The following is a 19706-nucleotide window of genomic DNA, read 5'->3' as shown; positions in this document are numbered from 1 at the left end:
TCACAATTCCCCGAAGGAAGCAGGATGCCGCAACGCGCTTCAAACTCCGGACGTCCCGCGCTGCGCTCCCCAGCGTGGAGAAGAAATAATGCGCGCGCACTCGGCTTCGACCGCTGCCCGGGCCCACGACCCGCCTCTCCGGCCCGGCCCGGCCCGGCGCGCGAGCCCACGTGACCGCAGGCGCGGCGGCGACGGCGGGGGCGGGGGCGGGCGGGAGCTAGGGCCGGCTCCGCAGCGCCGCGCAGGCGCCCCAGGGCCGCGCCGAGCCGAGCCCCTCCTGCTCCCTCTAGGAGTCAAAATGGCGGCGAGGGGAACCTGGAGCAGCCCCGGAGCCTGAACCACTGACAGGAGCGGAGAGGGCGGCGGCGGCGGCGGCGGCGGCGGCAGGAGGAGGATGGCCGGGGGTGCTGGCGCCGGTGCGGACGGCGGTGCTGGTGGCGGCGGCGGGGGCGACGGCCGCGGCCCCAGCGGCGGCAGCAGCAGCAGCGGCGGGAGGAACCTCCGGGGTGAGTGTCCCTCGGTGTCTCTGAGGCTGGGAGCCGAGGCTGTGCCCGGCGTCGCGCGGGGCGTCCCGGCAAGGAAGGGGCTGTGCCTAGGAGGTGGGGGCGCCGGGCTGGGGCTGGGCCGCCGCGGGGGGCGCCAGGCCGCCGGCGGGGGAGGGCAGTCGTGGGTCTGGGGCTGAGGCGGCGGCGGCGGCGGCGGCGGCGAACTGACCGGTGCCCGTGCGCTCCCAGGGGCAGACTGGGCTGTGCGCCGTCGTCCCGGGGGCAGAGGCGCGAGGTGTGGCGCTCGGGGCGGGGAGAGCAGCCCGAGGTGGCCGCGACGGCGGCCTGGCCGGCTCCGGGTTCCAAGGGGCGGGACCCGCCGCTCCCAGGACGCCGGGAAACCGCTCCCCAGATTCGGACGCGTTTTACCCGGCTGCGGGGCTGCGACCGCCCCGGGGTGGGCGTGAGAGCGGCCGGCAGGAATAGGGGAGGGAACAGGCCTGCGGACGGCTGCGCCCGGGGAGGAGAGAAGTTAGATCGTCCGGGTAAGTTACTGTTCCGGGATCAAACTGGAATTGCGTTTTGACAGGTTGGGAGGAAGACAATACCTGGTGTTTGATAAAGGAGTCTGTGCTTGGAGTACTGGAAGGGCTGAAAGCGTGCGTTTTCAGTGCCTTATTATTTGCACAGCTGTTTACTAGCCTTACCCCGAGGATGAGAACTTTCTCACCGTCTTTTTGGAGAAGCTCTGGCGAGTGTTGTTTCTGCTTTGAACTACAATAGCACCCCTTCACATACCAGCACAGATAATACTCTGGATTAGGCCTAATTTACAGAAGCAGTCTTGGTTATCTTTACCAGAGAGATGTTCCTTCTGCCAAAACATCTTATTGTCATGAGAAAATAGGCATTTTTACAGAATTACTTAGTTTTTTTTCAACTAACCGAATCTTTTGTCTCTGAATGGCATCTATTTCTTTTAGATTGTTGAAATACATTACTTTCTTCCGGCAATGTGGAAGAAAGATTTGAAATAGCAAGAGTCATACATGTGAATAGAAGCTGTGATTAAACTTGTCCTGGAATTTTGGAGTCAGAAAAACCTTTAGAGATCTGGTATGACTTGTTTTAAAGCTGAGAAACTAGGCCCAGGGAGATGAGTGACTTGCTGTGGGTCCTACAACTGGCTGGGGATTGGGCCAAAACTAGGATCTGGGCCTCCCTACGCCCCCATTTAGAGAGCTCTTCTCACTACACTCCTGAGCCTGTTACTCCTCACTGATGGCATTCTTCACCAATACTGGTTCCCATCCCTAGGTCTTTGTGCGGTAAAGTTGAAAGCAGAAATGAGAAAGCGCCTCACTCTCATTCTGACAGCTACCCTCAGTTACCACAAGTAACTGATGAGACGGTTTTCCCTAAACTGAATTTAATAAAACTGACATTTCATTTTGAGTTTTCATAGGCCTATAACTATATTTTCACCCAGTTATAGGCATGGCTCATTCTTGCATGCATTCAGTAAAACCCATACGTAAGTCAATATTCTGTCCCACAAAGCCTAACTATTCTACTGTTCTGTGCCCCAGTACCAGCATTTAAACAAGTTTTGTATGAGACTCTGATTTTAAGATTTAAAACACCCGTGTTTGCTAGGTTATACCGCCTAGTTTCCATGTATTTTCTTAGTGAATTACAGCAGTTTTCTTTGTTGTGTGTCACAGGTTAACCTTCAGAAATGCAATAATGTCAAATGATTCTAATCATGTTCTAGTCAGTGAAACGCACATATCAAAGTTGTACCTTGTGTTCAGTTACCCTGGTGATTATTGAAAATCTGCTTTGCGTTTTGCATTATATTAGTTGTGAGAGGAGAAAAAAAAGAAGTGTAATATATAGACTTTGCCCTCAGGAAAGATAAGATGTACCCTTATGAGTCTAGGAGACAATCTAGTACATTCTATTAATACAAAGAATACTGTAGGTGTTCTGGTTAGAGGGAGATGAGTGAGGCCTCAGGAGTCTAAAGAACTTCCTGGAACACTTGGGACTTGAGCTAGCCTATGAGGGTTTAGATTTACAGAGATACTGGAGCAGTTACTCTGTGAGGGAAAAGCGAGAATATGATGTGGAGATTAGCTTTGGGGGAGGGGAATGGAGGGAAATTAGGATGAGCTGGCAGCTGGATTTGGGAAACTAAAAGGAAAAAAAATCGCACAGTTGGAAGGATATCTCGAAAGGTTTGAGTACTAGATTGAGGAGATTTGGATTTCCTTTTTTTTTTTTTTTTTTTAAGATTTTATTTATTTATTTGACAGAGAGAGACACAGCAAGAGAGGGAACACAAGCAGGGGGACTGGGAGAGGGAGAAGCAGGCTTCCTGCTGAGCAGGGAGCCCAGTGTGGGGCTCGATCCCAGGACTCTGGGATCATGACCTGAGCTCAAGGCCGACGCTTAATGACTGAGCCATCCAGGCACCCCGAGGAGATTTGGATTTTCATCTTCTTGGGCAAGATATGGGAGCCTTTGTAAGGTTGGAAGCCAGATATTAGTATGACAAACCAGCAAGATGAACCTGTGAGTGATCTACAGGTTGAGTTCGAATGAGGAGAGAATGGAATGAACCAGCAATGACAGTAGCTGTTGCAGTTACCTAAATAGGAAGAGATGAGAACCTAGGCTAGGATAGAGTCCGTAGGAAGGATGCATGGCAGGTGTTGTTTTTGTTTTTATTGTGGTAAAATGTACATAAACATAAAATTTGACATTTTAACCAGTTTTAAGTGTATAGTTCTGTGGCATTAAGTACATCCACATTGTTGTGCAACCATCACCACCTCCCATCCCCAGAACTCTTCATTTCTCCCCCCTGAAACTCTATACCTGTTAAATACTAACTCCCCATTTCCCTTACCCCCAACCCCCTGGCAACCATTATCTACTTTTTGTCTGTATAAATTTGACTACTCTAGGTACCTCATGTAAGTGGAATCATACAGTATTTATCCTTTTGTGACTGGCATGATGTTTTTAAGGTTCATTCATGTTGTAGCATCTGTCAGAATTTCCTTCATTCTTAAGGCTGAATACTATTTCATTGTATGTATGTACATCCATTTTTGTTCATTTATCTGTCAGTGGATACTTGGTTTGCTTCCACCTTTTGGCTGTTATGAATAATGTTGCTATGAATATGAGTGTACAAATGTCTGTTTGAGTCTGTGCTTTCATTTCTTTGGGGTATATACCCCCCAAATTTTACATTCCCACCAGCAATGCACAAAGGCTCCAATTTCTCCACATTCTCACCAACACTTGTTGTTTTCTGTTATTTTGGTAATAGCCATTCAAATGGGTGTAAAGTAGTTTATCATTATTGTGGTTTTTTTTAAATAATTTCTACACTCAACATGGGGCTCAAACTCACAAGTACGACCACGAGTCACATGCTCCACCAACTGAACCAGCCAGGTGCCCCCATTTTAGTTTTGATTTGTATTTCCCTAATGTTTAATGATCTCTTCTTGTGCTTATCAGCCTTTTGTATATGTTCCTTGGAGAAATATCTATTGTGCTTGTTTCGGCAGCACATATACTAAAATTGGAATGATACAGAGATTAGCATGGCTCCTGCACAAGGAAGACATGCAAATTCATGAAGCGTTTGGACTGTTGTGTGTCTTGGTCACTTCATTGTGCACAGGACTTGCACAAATACATGAAATGATTAAACAAACAAACACTTCAAGGATCTGATTACTGGTGACTGAGGGCAGCATATTTTCCAGGTTCTTCAAATACTCAGTAACCATTAATTATTTGATGTCTCATGCCATATTGTAACAGTCTTACTAAATTTTCTACTTTCAAAAAAAAAATACCTATTAAGTTCTTTTTTTTTTTTTTAAGATTTATTTATTTATTTGACAGAGTGGGAGAGCACAAGCAGGCGGAGCGGCAGAGGGAGAGGGAGAAGCAGGCTCCCCGCCAAGCAGGGAGCCTAATGCAGGGCTGGATCCCAGGACCCTGGGTTGATGAACTGAGCCAGATGCAGACGCTTAACCAGCTGAGCCACCCAGACACCCTGCTATTAAGTTCTTTTACCATTTTTAATCTAGTTGTTTGCTTTTTTGTTGAGTTGTAGGAATTCTTTATATATTCTGGATATCAATCCCTTATCAGATATAGGATTTGCAAATATATCTGCCATTCCACGCATACCTTTTCACTCTGTTGAGTGGCCTTTGATGCATTTTGGTGAAGTCCAACTTACATAGTTTTTCTGTTGTTGTTGCTTATGTTTTGGTGTTATATCCAAGAAATCATTGCCGAATCCAAAGTTATGAAGCTTTCCCCCTAAAAAACTTACGTTTAGGTCCTTGCATGCAGATACCCAGTTTTCCCAGCACCATTTGTTGAAAAGACTGTGTTTTTCCATTGAATGGTTTTGGCATCCTTACTGAAAATGACTTGATTATACCATGCAAGGGTTTATTTCTGAACTCTCTATTCTGTAGGTCTGTGAGTCTGTCTTTATGCCAGTATCACATTGTTTTGATTACTGTAGCTTTATAGTAATTTTTGAAATCTGGAAGTGTGAGACCTCCAACGTTGTTCTAAATCAAGATTGTTTTGGCTGTTTGTGGTCCTTTGAGATTCCAAATGAATTCCAGGGTGGATTTTTCAGTTTTTGCGGGGAAGAAAAAAAAAAAAAAGCCATTGGGATTTTTTTAATAGGGATTGCATTGAATTTATAGATTGAAGCACTATTGACATATTAGGTCTTACAGTCCATAAACACCAAATATCTTTCAATTTATTTGTATCTTTAATTTCTTCCCAGAACATTTTGTGGTTTTCAGTGTAAAAATCTTTCATCTACTTGGTTAAGTTTATTCCTGAGTATTTTATTTTTTTGATACTATCACAAACAGGATTGATCTCTTAATTTCCTTTTTGGATTATTCATTGTTAATGCACACAGCTCATTTTTGTGTGTTAACTTTTTATCCTGCAGCTTTACTGAAAGCATTTATTCTAACAGATGTGTGTTTGTGTGTGTGTGTATGTAATCTGGAATTTTCTACACATAAGATAATGTCTTTGAACAAAAATAATTTTACTTCTTCCTTCCAATTAGAATGCGTTTTATTTCTTTTTCCTGCCTAATTGTTCTGGCTAGGACTTCCATAACTATATTGAATACAGGTGGTGAAAATATACATCCTTGTCTTGTCCTGATCTTAGAGGAAAAACTTTCAATCTGTGACCATTCAGTATGATGATAGCCGTGGGTTTTCCTTTATTATGTTGAAATAGTTTCCTTATATTCCTGATTAGCTGAGTGTTTTAGCAGGTATGTTTTTATGAAGGAGAAAAAAACTCAGTTGTGGGTGCTGAGAGTGTCTCTAGCCTGGTGACAGAGAAAATTCTGCTGTCATCAGCAAAATAACATGTTAATGCCCAGTTGATGTTTTAGGCATCATCTGTGTACATTTGCAGTCATGTTTTGGCTGAAGAAAAATAGTACTGTAGTTAATTCAGTAGGGAAGACTGACACTAATCAAAATAATCATACAAATATATGCCTGAATAACTATAGTATGATTTGTTCACAGCTGTATTCCCAGCATCTAACATAGTATAGTGCCAGGCACACAGGTGCTCCCTATAGTTATTCATTGAGTTCAGAAGCAGACTTAAGATTTAAGCCAATAAGCTAAAAACTGTATTTTTGCTTATAATTTTTTAATGGAAAACATTTATTTTTATTTTAAACCATCTTCCCTGTTAATCCAGTCTCGATACATTGGAAACCAAACAAAATCAGACTTCACCACTGTAAAAAGAAACAAGCAAGTGACTTTTTCTAAAACAAGTGTCTTTAAAAGTGAGGCAACATCTTTCAAATTGATGATAGTGGAAGTTGGTTATCAGAATCCAAAATTTCAAAGGGAGGCATAACTTAGAAGAAACTTTTCAGGTGCCTGTTGGCTCCAGATTTATAATGCATTTCAAATATTCAGTACCTAGTTTATTTGCAAAACAAATTCAAAATTCTTTTAATGCAAACTGCAGTGGTTTTTAGAATCCTTTGACAGTCTGTAAATTTGACATTACAAATTGAGTTTTCACAACATCCTCACTATCTCAAATAACATAGAAACTTCAAAAATGTATAATGTACTGCTAAGTAAATTGATATTGAATCCATGTAGTGAACAATATGTTAAGGTTGGAATAAATAGGAATCACTAGAGCATCCTTTACATCACAGGATTCAAAAACGTTTTTTGAGCATTGTTGGGAGTTTTTAGATAGAACATTGGGCTGAGAATCAAACCTCTGTTCAGATTCTGACTACTGCTTATAGATTTGTGATTTTAAGCAAGCCATTTAACCTGTATGGGGCTTAATTTTCCTCCTGTGTGTGTGATTTTCATAGAAATATACAATGTTTTACAAAGCAGTTTTGCCATCCTGTGTTTGCTATTCAATTCTTCCCCTTCCTGTCACCACTTTCTTACCAGTGAACTGTTTATTGAACAGCCTACCAACGTCTCTGTCATTTGTTCTTCCACTCTTCCGTTCCTTCTCTATTCTCTATATTGCTACCACATTTGTTTCTTTAAAAATTCAGGCATGTTATTTCTCTACTTAAAAAACCTGTGTTAACTTCTCATTGCTTATAGGATAAAGTCCAAACTCACGAGAGTTTGTAGACCATGTCCAACCTTAGATTTCCCATCACTCCAGCCATACCAAGCTGTTTCTTGTTTCCTGTGCTTCTGTTTTTCATGTGTTTATCCCAGTGCTTGGAGTTCTTTCTCTTTGTTATCCAGGAGACTCTGAGAAGATGATTCATCACCAACTCCAGGGGTAGATTTTGATTACTCCAGGCCAGTCAGCTCAGGGCATTTCCCTGTAAACTGTTATTTGTCCCAGTCAGATTGAAGGGAAGGAGACATTCTGTTTCTGGGGGAGAGGACTTTTTCCCTTATTGTATATAAACAAGAGAATAGATGACCCCAGTTGCCACTGGCAGCTGTCTTGTGACCACAAGGGATAATGAAGCATGCCTGGAAGATGGTAGATCAGAGAAAATGAACGTAGGTCCATGATAACATCATTTTAGACATACTGTACTGGGGCCTGGGGCTTTCCCTTCCATGGGATTTCTCCACCTGACAGATAAATTCCTTATTGTTGAAGCCGTTTCTTTGGAGTTATTTGCCATCAAAAATCTCCTTATTCATGCAGTCATGTTTGTTCTTCAAGACCCAGTTCAAATATGACCTTTACCAGTAGTCGTACACTCACTCACTTAGTACTTTGGCCCACTCTTCCAGCCCTGTTGCACTCTACTGTAATCCCCCACTTGCTTGTATGTTTGACTCCTCCACATAACTCCCTGTACTTTGAGCCAAAGCCTACAGGATGGAGCACAGTGTCTGCTACATTATAGATACTCAGCAATGAGTTGTTAGTTTGAAATAATAACATGAAAAAGGGTTTTGTAAATAATTTTTAAATAAACATGAGGTATGTTACTGTCTTTAAACTAAAGGGAAATGGAGAATTCAGTTAGACTAGATATACAAAGTGTTCTTTGCTTGCCCTTAATTATTTTCTAAAAATGTGCACTTAGATAAAAAGGTTGACAGTCTCCTCGGGCCACAGTCCCTTAAATTTTATGAAAAGTCTTACTAATGTTGGAGTCCTGGAAGGAGCAATAATGAATTGTGTTGTTACTGTGCAATTTCCTTCCTTCCTTCCTTCTTTAGGAGACTTGAATTCCAGAACTTCAAGTATAATATGTGTATTTTTTACCAATATTTTGAAAGTATATTCAGGTCTGTTTTATCTTGGATTTATTTGTGAAGTGTTCTTTAGAGAAAAATTTCATAATGTGCTTCATAAGACCTAATTATTCTTGTCTTCAGACTTTCCCAAAATATTTCTTGCTTGCTTGAGACTATACATGAGAATTTTCTGGTAAGCAAAAAAAGCTTTGTGGCAGAACTAGATGAATTGTAGCAAATATTAGTAATAGCTTATGACAGAGAAATCTCATTATAGCCTTAATTACAGAGTCATAGTTCTGTCACATGCTTCAGCAATAAAGTCTGACAGAAGAGGAAGGATGGGAAAGGAGAGTTAAAATTCCTGTCTCAGTATACTTCACCATTTGTTGGCTTGAGTCAAATAAATTAACTTCACCATAGTAATTTGTAGTTACAATAGGCTCCCCCCGTCCACCTTGTCCACAGGGGATATGTTCCCAGACCCTTAGTGGATGTCTGAAAGTGCAGATAGAACTGAACCATATATATGCTAAGTTTTTTCCTATATATATACATACCTGGGATGAAGTTTAATTTATAAATTAGGCACACTAAGAGATGAACAATACTTCTTGGCCAAAAGGCCAAGAAGTGATCAACAACAATAATAATAGAACAGTTTTAACAATATAATGTAATAAAAGTTATGTGAATGTGGTCCCTCCCTCTCATAATATCTTACTGTACTGTGCTAACCCTTCTTGTGATGATGTGAGATGATAAAATAAATGCCTGTGTGATGAGATGAAGTGAGGTGAGTGACCATAGGCATTGTGACACAGCATTAAGCTACTGTTTACCTTCTGGCAGCACACACTGTGGAAGGTGAACCCATGGATAAGGGGAGACGACTATAGCTATGCTTAAAAATTATTTTTAATAATTGAATATCTCTTTTAATGATTCTTTTACTGGTTTAGATTTTCTTAACCTATTTAGAATGATGATCTATGAGACTTCCATAGTGACTATTCCTAGGTTGTTCATGACTCCTCAGAGATTATCTTTTTAAAATCATTTAAACAGCTAAGAGATAACAAATTTCAGACCATGTGAGATATACATTTATAAAGTAGGCATTTTATTTAAGAAGTATTTCATAACTAGAAACTAGTTATGAAACTGAGAATATATAGTTTCATTTTATTATCAAAAACACAGGTACCTCCCACCCTAAAGTTAAGCTATGACTCTCTGTAGTAGAGCCAGAGTTCTAAGAACCAGGCTCATCTCCTCATTTCTTTGCATTCTTTCCCTCAATTTCTAGTTTAAAAATTCTAATGGTTACACTTAAAAGAATGCTGCATAGATTAGTGGAATGTGATGTACTTTTATATTCTTTTAAGAATGCATTTTTAATAGGAAATAAAAGTATCAGCAGGGGACTGACAGCTGTGTTGAATTACAATAGGTTATATTAGAAAAAGCCCACATGGGCTTAATAAGATTCTCCTAAGCAAAATTCTAACAAATAATCTCTGTTTGCAGTAATACCATGGAATTTTATAGAAAAATACCATTTTAAAAGATATCTTCATGGTAACTAATCATGGTGAACATTGGGTAATGTACAGAATTGTCAACTCACTATGTTGTACACCTGAAATTTAATATATATGTCAGCCATACCAAAAAAGATATCTTCATTTAATATACATAAAAATGTTTTCTGACTTGACTTTTTTGGTGGTGGGGTAGGGGAAATACTATTTTTATTACGTGATCTTGAGCTACTCGCTACAGGTCCACACTCTTTTATTTATAATTTGAATTTCCAAAAGTTCTGAAAATCATTTTTTAGGGAGACTCATTTGATGGCAAACACTTATATGACCTGGATTCATTTGGCATCTAAACTATCATAGCCTAGTTTAAATATTTAATATACTGTACTGCAAAATGTTAATTTGTTAGATTATGGGGTGCTATGCTAAACCTAACTAGGAGGATTTACATAATTACAGTAAATAATCCACATATCATATTACTTTCTTAGAGAAGAAAGAAAGAGGAGGGAAAAAGTCTGCACTTTAGAACATATCTAGCTCCAGAGGTTTCTACCTGATAAGGGATTGTGGACCTGTATTCTGAAGAACACTTTTAAACTGGTAATGGACATTAAATATATTTTTTAATGTGGGACTAAGATTGAAAGACAGTATAGTGTGTAACACTCAATAGTTTAATTCTGTAGATAAAGTTTAATTATTAAAAATGTGGGGAGAATATATAAAAAGTAGAATAAACCCACTAATTGCCTCATAGGTTTAACTGTAATTAGACATATATTACCTAAAATTAGATGCTGAAGTAGAGAGATAGGAGAAGGAAGTTACTAGCTAATTTCATTATTGCTTCTATTAGGGAGCCATTGGATAGTAGCCAAAAAAGAGGGAATTTGGGGTATTATATAGAAGTATTAGTAAAGGTAACTTTTTATATGCCCATCTGGTCCCAAGATTATGGCCAGAAGGATATCAGGGTCATCAAGAATAATTTGGAGGTTGCCAAGGACCTGTTTTAGAGTGTTTTCAAGTCTGACCAAGAACTTTTATATTTGGGGGGTGGGGGTGGGGAAGTTACCTATGGGGCAGGGAGGAGGGGTGAACTTAGAGTAGACAGGGAGAGCATCTAGTCTTTGAATATATCTTGTTTTGTGGTTTTGACTTTAAACCCATCTAAATATTTTACAGAATTATGTCACAATTAAGTTAAAAATGCAATGCCTAAAAATCAAAAGTAACATAAAACTTAGCAAGTGTCTTCCAGGTAGTGATACACAGAGTAAACTACTCCAAGTGACTGACATACATGGTAATTTGTAGGATATCTTGAGTTGGGTAATATCCTAAGGGTAGAAAAAATTGCAAAAAATAAACATAAAATGATTTTCTTTATCATATTGTTGATGGTAGATAGTACTGACATTATAATTCTCAGCTGTTACATGTATACTGTGAGATAAAATAAATGAATAGTTATGTAGGCAGCATTGAGAATAGGGTTTTGGCATGTAAGAAAGGAGAAACAGATGAAGGATCAATGAGATTAAGTAAAAACCCTACAAATCTGAAATGAGTTGGAAGCATCAGTATAAACTCATGTATTTGTTTGTATCTATGTACATGCTTATATAGCTATGTGTGTATAAAATTACCTATCTCTGTGTACTAAAAAGGCACTTAGCTCCCATAGCACCCAGATTGTGGTTTCTAAATACCATTTCCCTCTGAAAGAAATTAGAGCTTCTTTAAAGAGATGGTTGGGGGCACCTGGGTGGCTCAGTCGGTTAAGCATCTGCCTTCTGCTCAGGGTTTTTCTTTATTACAGAAATTGCAAAAGTATCTTCTGCAAAGGAGGAAAAAACAAGTAATAGGAAGGAAAATAGAGAAGAAAATAGAAGCATAGTCACTAGAGGTGGTTGATACTTGTTATTGTTCACCAACAGTGCAGAGCACTGGAGATTAATTTAAGATCTATTGTTTAATCTTAATTGAGTAATGAAATAGAAACTTTGTAACAATTTAAGACTTGAGTAATAAGAACATAGAGAAGTTTAAGGAAGACATGGCTGTTCTCTTTGGAAAGGTTGGTATAGGACTGAAGACTTGAGATGCTTTCTTGTTGAGACAAAACAGTAAATTCGAGATCAGAATGCCTAGGATCTAGTTTTGGCTTTGCCATTTTACAGTATATTTTACTTTGGGTAAGTCGCTTCACCTTTCTGCCTTCCCTGCCTCATTCAGGGATCAGAGAATGAAGCCTGTCCTGTCTACGTTGAAGACTTGATATGAGAATAAAATGAATTACTGTGTGAAAAGCACTTTGTAAACTATATGGTCCTCTTATAAGACACTCCCACTATAGTCATTAAAAGAATATAAAGAAAGGAAAGACATTGCTTTTCTGTCTGTTTTAATGGAGATTTTTCCCACTTACCTTTTTTTAGTTGTGGTTAAAAGGGGCGCCTGGGTGGCTCAGTCTGTTAGGCGTCTGCCTTCGGCTCAGGTCATGATCCCAGGGTCCCGAGATCGAGCCCCATGTCGGGCTCTGTGTTCATCGGGGAGTCTGCTTCTCCCTCTCCCCCTGCTTGTGCTCTCTATCTCAAATAAATAAATAAAATCTTTTTAAAAAATTGTGGTTAAAAATATATGTAACATTAAAATATGTATATATGTGTGTGTATATATATATATATATATAATAACATTTACCATTTTAACCAGCTTTAAGTGTACAGTTCTGTGGCTTTAAGTACATTCACATTGTTGTATCAGAATTTCCTTCCTTTTAAAGGCTGAATTATATGTTATGTACCATTTTGTTCATCCATTTATCTGTCTAATGGACACTTAGTTTGCTTCCACCTTTTGGCTATTATGAATAATGTTGCTATGAAGATGGGAATACAAGTAGCTGTTTGAGTCCGTTTTCATTTTTTTAATAGCCAGAAGTGAAATTGCTGGATCATATGGTAATTCTGTGTTTAATTTTTTGAGGAATCAGTGTGGTTTTTTTAAATGATTACTTTATTGTTTATGTATTTTGAAACATCTCAACAGAGTGTCATATTTAAGGCTGTATGTATACTGTGATTCAGGTGTCTTTCTTTTTTTTTTTTCGGAAAAATTTTTTCCTCCCAAATACTAGTGCAGTTTTTAAATCACACTCTTCTGTGAGGCTTAGACTATATCCAGTGGATCCTGAGAAACAGTTTTTGGATTGAAAAGCTTAAAGAATAATTAAAAACAAGTCTTTCCTTATGTAACATTTTTTTTTTTTTTAAGATTTTATTTATTTGAGAGAGAGAGCATGAAAGCGGGGTGAGGGGCAGAGGGAGAAGCAGACTTCCTGCTGAGCAGGGAGCCCGACAACGATGCAGGGCTCAACCCCAAGACCCTGGGATCATGACCTGAATGGGAGGCAGACGCTTAACCAACTGAGCCACCCAGGCGACCTGTAATGTTTATTTTTTAAAAAACTGATTTCATTCAGGAGTTTTCAACTCAATACCTCATATTTGTCAGGCACTGTTCCATGTGCTGAGGATTTAATGTTGAATACATGAAGTTCTGGCTCTCCTGGAGCTTACGTTGTATTGTGAGACTGTTAATAAGAAACAGGTATATAATTTCAAATGCTGAAAAGCACTGTAGAGAAAAATAAACTGAAGAAAGGGGATAGAGAATGATGGGATAAAATGGCATGTTGATTTTTTTTTTTTTTTAAGATTTTATTTATTTATTTGACAGACAGCGAGAGAGGGAACACAAGCAGGGGGAGTGGGAGAGGGAGAAGCAGGGTTCCCGCGAAGCAGGGAACCCGATGTGGGGCTCGATCCCAGGGCCCTGGGATCACGACCTGAGCCAAAGGCAGACGCTTAATGACTGAGCCACCCAAGCGCCCCAAGGCATGTTATTTTTTAGAGGATGATTAGGGAAAGCCTCTTTGAGGGCATGGCACTTGAAAAAAGATCTGAATAAAATGAGAGAGTGAGCCATGTGAGGACTTTGTGGGAAAAGTGTTTCAGGCATAGGGAATAGCAGGCCCCGAGGTAGGGGCAGGAAATGCTTTTTAAGGAAATGACTCAGGAGTCAAATGAAGACCTGTATATCTCAACCAGTACCTAGTACCCATATAAAGAAATGGATTGGTTTAAGATAATCTCTTTAGAAAGAAAAGTAAGGGAAAACTTAAGATGGAAAAAATGTTAGGGAAATTTATTTGTATATTCTGTTAATGATTCTAGAAAATATCATATATCTCTTCATTTGTGGGGTGAAAGATGCTGGCAAAATATTACTGCTGACAAGACATTCATTCCAATAATGATTACCACATGGAAGACATATCCTCTTCCTCTAAGGTATAATTTTCTTGGCTCGGTGAACCCAAAGGAAATTATCTTTGTTCAGAGAAGGCAGAAATGAAACAACTGATAAAGAGAATCTGTTTCAAGAAGTGATGTCTAAAAATTGTAGTTAATAAAATGCTTTCATATCCAGTATATCTTATTGATAGCATATATGAGAGTTACTCAGGTACTGTTAGGAGAACACATGGACTCAGACATGTTAAGAATTGGAAGAGAGCTTCAATATCACCCTTGTTTGACCAGGCACTATGCAGTAATGCAGTTATGCCAGAAATGGCTTTAGGCTTCAAAAAATGAACAGTGTCAGGGCACCTGGCTGACTCAGTTGGTAGAGTATGTGACTCTTGCTCATAGGGTTATGAGCTGAAGCCCCACGTTGGGTGTAGAGCTTACTTTAAAAAAAAAGAACAGTGTCACTTCTTAGACTCTATCTTTGCAAACATCGATAGGACATTTATAAATCATATCCTCAGAAGTAAATAAATTATGGGGCACCTGGGTGGCTCAGTGAGTTAAGCGTCCGACTTTTGATTTCTGCTTAGGTCATGATCTCAGGGTTGTGAGATCGAGCCCCGTGTTGGGCTCTGCATTCAGTGGGGCATCTGCTTGAGATTCTCTCTCTCCCTTTCCTCCTCTCTCCCACACTCTGTCTCTGAAATAAATCTTTTTAAAAAAAAGTAAATGAATTATATCAAGAGAATGCCATATTGTAATACATATTTGAATGTTACCTCTAGAGCTGAAAATATTAGTATTAGGAAACTCTTGTTTTTAGACTTCTTCCTTTACGTATGCGCTGTTTATAATACTTCTTCCTTGGTATGTCTCTCTGGAACCTCAAACCCATTATCCTTATTATTCCCAGTCCACCCACAGATTGCATGTCCTGTGTTTTCTCTTGGTTCACAGCATTGCTAACCACCCAGTCATGCAAGATAGAGACATCATCATCATTCCCTTCTTTCTTTCCATCATCCCCTCACCAATTTTGTGCTATGTTCTATGATAAGGACTTCATAGGGTTTATCTTAATTTTTTATTACAGATATCCTAAACAAATGCAAAATAGTGTTTTAACATGCAGACTTACATTGCATAAACAGGACCTAGAATATCTTTTTCAGTCTTAATATCTGGACTGCAGTATCCTCTTCCTGTGTTTCTGCTACAGTAGGTGGGTAGCACAGGATGAGCAGTGGGGTTGAGGAAGGAGATAGGAAAAAGTTTTATCATAGTTCTAAGAAAGGCCTCTACTAATCGTTATGAGGCTAAGAGTTTTGTCTAATTTTCTACTTCTTGTTTTACCTAAGAGGCCTTGTTGGTGTCTCTCCTACTAGATAGAGTCCTTCCTAGCTTACATTTCTCAAAACTTGTTCATCATCAAACCCACTTCTTTTACTGGCACCTCTGTATACAAGATTCTTTCTAACTATGGACTTCAGAAGAAATTTAGGAGGAACACTCTTCATTTGTCATGCCAACAAAGATTCTGTAAGTTTCAGAATGGAGTGGCCCTTATTAATGCCCCATTATAAATAGCTTTCTACCCCTTTTCACTGAAAATTTAAAGTAATGGGGTTTTCTCCCATATTTATTTGGACTCTCTTAGTCTGAGCCATTTGAGGAAAAATAAAATTTTAGTACAGAATTATTGATAACTTCTGAACTATTATTATCTTCCCATTTATAACAACTTGAATAATTCATGGGACTGTTCACATGACTATTTCCTTGATGATCCAGTAGTTTGGAATTTGATGTCCTTAAGAAGACTGCCTTGGATGAGGATACCTTTGAGTGTACTCATTTCTGTTTTGTTTTATATTCTTCTCCCATGTGCAGGCTTACTGTCAAGCTCACTCAGCATGTTTTCATATCTCCCAACAGCACCACTGGAGCCCACAGAAACTCATGAACAAGAAATACGTCCTTGTATTTTTTTTGTTTAACATTTTCATAAGTTGGTTTTCAAAAAATGTGAGTTTTTGGCTTTGAATGGAGATTATGAGAAATTCTGTGTTTTTTTCTTTAAATTCAGTTGCTTCGAATATATTGTCTGGTTTCAGCTCTATTTCTCTCTGCAAATCCTTTATAAACTCAAATCTAGACTCAGATTTCTCATTTCCTTCTCTGAATCATTCAGAGCTACTTTTTTATACACCACTAAGCTAACAGTAAAAACAGTTGTCCCCGATTAGAACAGCGATTTTATTTATTCACTCAATTATTGTGTGCTTGGCTCAAAACTAGTCTTCCTGTCATGAACACAAAAGTTCCAATGGCACCATTATCTTATAAGACAGTTGATTGGGCAGTTCTGTAATCTGTGGTGGAGGGCCTCATAATCATTTCCACCCTTGGCTTACAGGCCCTTTTTCCTAGCTATTGGAGAAAATTTTTCTCATTCCTTTGAGAGCTACCTCAGTTTGGGGGATATAGCTGCTAGGAGAAGGCAGCAAAGCCTTGGGTGTCAGGGATGCCTGGGGCCACGCATCTCCTTCTGTGGTTGCTGTGGAGGTCACTATTCTGGCCCAGGCTGCCCCACCAGGTCTCAGTTATTCCTGCCAGAGGCCCAGACAAATGGGATAAGCAAAAGCCCAGGAGCTGAGAGTCAGGCTTCCAAACCTTTTCAGCCCTGTGTTCCCATTTTTCCATTTAGGAGGCTCTTATTCTGAGGTTTTTAGGTCTGGATGAAGCATTTTGAATAGGAGCTCTGAGGTAAAGGTTGCAGAGTAAGATGCTTGTTCACATCTTCACGGTGCTGCCACATGGGTCCTTTACTCACCTCTTTCCAGGAATTGGCCTCAGCTTTAAATGTCTAGAAACTGAGTATTTCAGAATACCTCAGCATCTCTAAGATGTATCTCATTCAGGCCAGGTCGGACCTGGCACAAGACGAGGCTTCTCATGAAAACCCTGTGATGGGTTACTTCTGCTTTCCACTGTCAGCCCATATTATCCTATTTAATTCTTAATGTGAAGTAGGGGATAGCGTCCTCATTTTAGGGATTAGGAAAGTCAGATCCTTATTAACACTTTCAGGACTATAGCAAAAATGCTCTAATAAGTCTTCCTGCATTGAGTATCTTCTGCCTTCAGTAATCTTTTAAAACAAATGTAAGTGTGCTTCCCTCCTACTATTCTGTGCTTTGTTCCAGTAGTTCCCCCACTGTGTTCTGAATAAAGGCTCAACACTTCAGTGTGGAATTTGAGGCTTTTTGATCGAACTCCTGCCCCTACACTTAACATATGTACTTCTTAGGCCTTAGACACATTATTTATCAATGTTCATGATAATAGTTAACATTTATTCACTCGAATGTTGTGTCTACTTTGTATTCTGTGGTGGATGGTAAAGAAGATAAAGCATCTGAGTGCATACCCTTGGGAAGCGTACAGTTTGGTGGAAATGTAATTATGCTGCGGTATTAGCAGATAATAGAGGTACGGGGCTGTGAGAACTGGGAGTGGACCCTGACTGGGACTGGAGTTCTTCCCCTTTATTCATCCCTTTTTTTCTACCTTGAATGACCTTTCATTTTTTACTTGATGCACTCCTATTAATTCTTAAAGGTCTGGCTCTAAACTAGGAAGCCAGAACAGTAGTCCTTCTTTTAATTTCATGAGAAATCCTCCTATTCAGTGTGTAATCACTGCTATATTCCCAGGGCCTATCAAAGTGCCTTGAACACAGCAGGTGCTCAGAATTGGATGGGTGGGTGCATGGTTGATCAAGCATAAACAAGTGTCGTCCTGCCATCAAGGAACACGCAGTCTAGCTGTAAATATTCAGAAAGGCACTTTTGCTCTGATTTCATAAGCTACCCTTTCAGTTAAGTCATTTTTTGCTTTATATGAGAGAGCCTTTTAAGCGCCAAAAGTAACACTGTCAGGTGTGTACTCACTTCCCATTTCTGGAATGGAACTATATTTGTCTGCTCTGGAAATTTTTCCTCCAAACATTTAGGGGAAAAAAATTTGCAAAGATAACATCGTTCATAGATACAAGAGCCTGAATGCCAAGCCTGGTTCTGCAACTTATTAGCTCTGTGACATTGGGTAAGTAACTAAGCCTTCCATGCCTCATTTTGCTAACCTCCCAGTTTTTCCTGTGCAAAGTGGGAATAATAATTAGACCTACAGGGGCGCCTGAGTGGCTCAGTCGGTTAAGCGTCTGCCTTCGGCTCAGGTCATGATCCCAGGGTCCTGGGATCGAGCCCCACATCAGGCTCCCTGCTCGGCGGGAAGCCTGCTTCTCCCTCTCCCGCATCCCCGCTTGTGTTCCCTCTCTGTCGAATGAATAAATAAAATCTTTAAAAAAAATAAAAATAAAAAAATTAGACTTACAGCTCACATGATTGAGAAATTTAAAGGATTAATTCATGTACACTGCTTAAGACTGGCTGGCTGAGGGGTGCTTAGGTGGCTCAGTCATTAAGCATCTGCCTTCGCCTCAGGTCATGATCCTAGGGTCCTGGGATCGAGCCCCGCATTGGGCTCCTTGCTCAGCGGAGAGCCTGCTTCTCCCTCTCCCATACCCCTGCTTATGCTCCCTCTCTTGCTGTGTCTGTCTCTGTCAAATACATAAATAAAATAAAAAAATAAAAAAAGACTGGCTGGCTGATGGTAGCCAATAGTTAGGATAATTATAATCATAATGTACATGTATCTCCTCAGATTTTTATTTCTATAAGAAGCTTTTAACAAACATTTCAATTCCAGCTGTAAGCCTTATACATCAAGTTTAAGCATTTAAATATAAGCCAGGGGTGCCCGGGTGGCTCAGTCGTTAAGTGTCTGCCTTCGGCTCAGGTCATGATCCCAGGATCCTGGGATCGAGCCCTGCATCAGGCTCCCTGCTCAGGGGGAAGCCTGCTTCTCCCTCTCCCACTCCCCCTGCTTGTGTTCCCTCTCTTGCTGTGTCCCTCTCTGTCAAATAAATAAATAAATAAATAAAATCTTTTTAAAAAAATAAATAAATATAAGCCAAAACAATTTGGATAATTCTGGGATCTGAGTGATACAGGCTTGAGGGCTCAGTATACTATTACCTTTTGTATATTTTTAGAATTTTTCATGATACAATTTAAAATCAGAAATGTGTAAATTAAAAGAGTGCAAATAATATTTTTTCTAAATATAAAAATTAAAGTGTACTACATTATTTCTGGCAAATATTATAATTTTATGAAATACTGTTCATTTCATTTGACATTGAAATATTTGTATATATTTTATTAATGGTTGATACAATGAAACATTCCTGAAATGGAAAGATTTTGCCTGTCTTAATTTTTTTCAAATGAATTCTCTGATGTTTGAAAAGAAATACAATAATAACGAATCTATTTTACTTTACCTGGAAAAGAAATTTCTTTAGATAAGTCAGTTCTGAACCTTAGCCATAAAGCTTCAAAAATACATGTTTTTTGATGACAATAGTTTTTTGATGGCAATGCTTGTAATTCTTTTTTTTTTAATTGTGGTAGAATACGTAAAACA

At 39.5% G+C, this 19706-nt stretch overlaps 1 protein-coding gene and 1 non-coding gene across 6 annotated transcripts in view; both read left to right on the top strand.

The window, feature by feature from the left end:
* The first annotated feature begins 253 nt into the window (after window positions 1-253).
* The window catches only part of BTBD7 (BTB domain containing 7), an 82210-nt gene continuing 62757 nt past the window's right edge, over window positions 254-19706 (top strand). For 3 of the 5 annotated variants that reach the window (XM_054513847.2, XM_064571524.1, XM_064571523.1), the window contains exon 1: window positions 350-506. Coding sequence is in view for 1 of the 5 variants with exons in the window: in XM_064571522.1 (XP_064427592.1) it covers window positions 395-506 (112 nt within the window). In the remaining 4 variants the exon portion in view is untranslated. Of the gene's footprint in view, window positions 507-789; window positions 1031-19706 lie in introns of those variants that run through there. The other 2 variants (XM_064571522.1, XM_045901439.3) reach the window with 2 other exon arrangements.
* LOC123862573 (U6 spliceosomal RNA) lies at window positions 4057-4160 on the top strand. Its single transcript, XR_006795275.1, has one exon. It is a non-coding gene; the product is annotated as a U6 spliceosomal RNA (small nuclear RNA).

Source organism: Mirounga angustirostris, unplaced genomic scaffold (assembly GCF_029215605.1).
Source record: "Mirounga angustirostris isolate CCGP_5_RB_7025 unplaced genomic scaffold, mMirAng1.0.hap1 SCAF_9, whole genome shotgun sequence".
NCBI classification, from domain to species: Eukaryota; Metazoa; Chordata; class Mammalia; order Carnivora; family Phocidae; genus Mirounga; species Mirounga angustirostris.
This window is presented reverse-complemented; position numbering and strand designations above follow the sequence as displayed.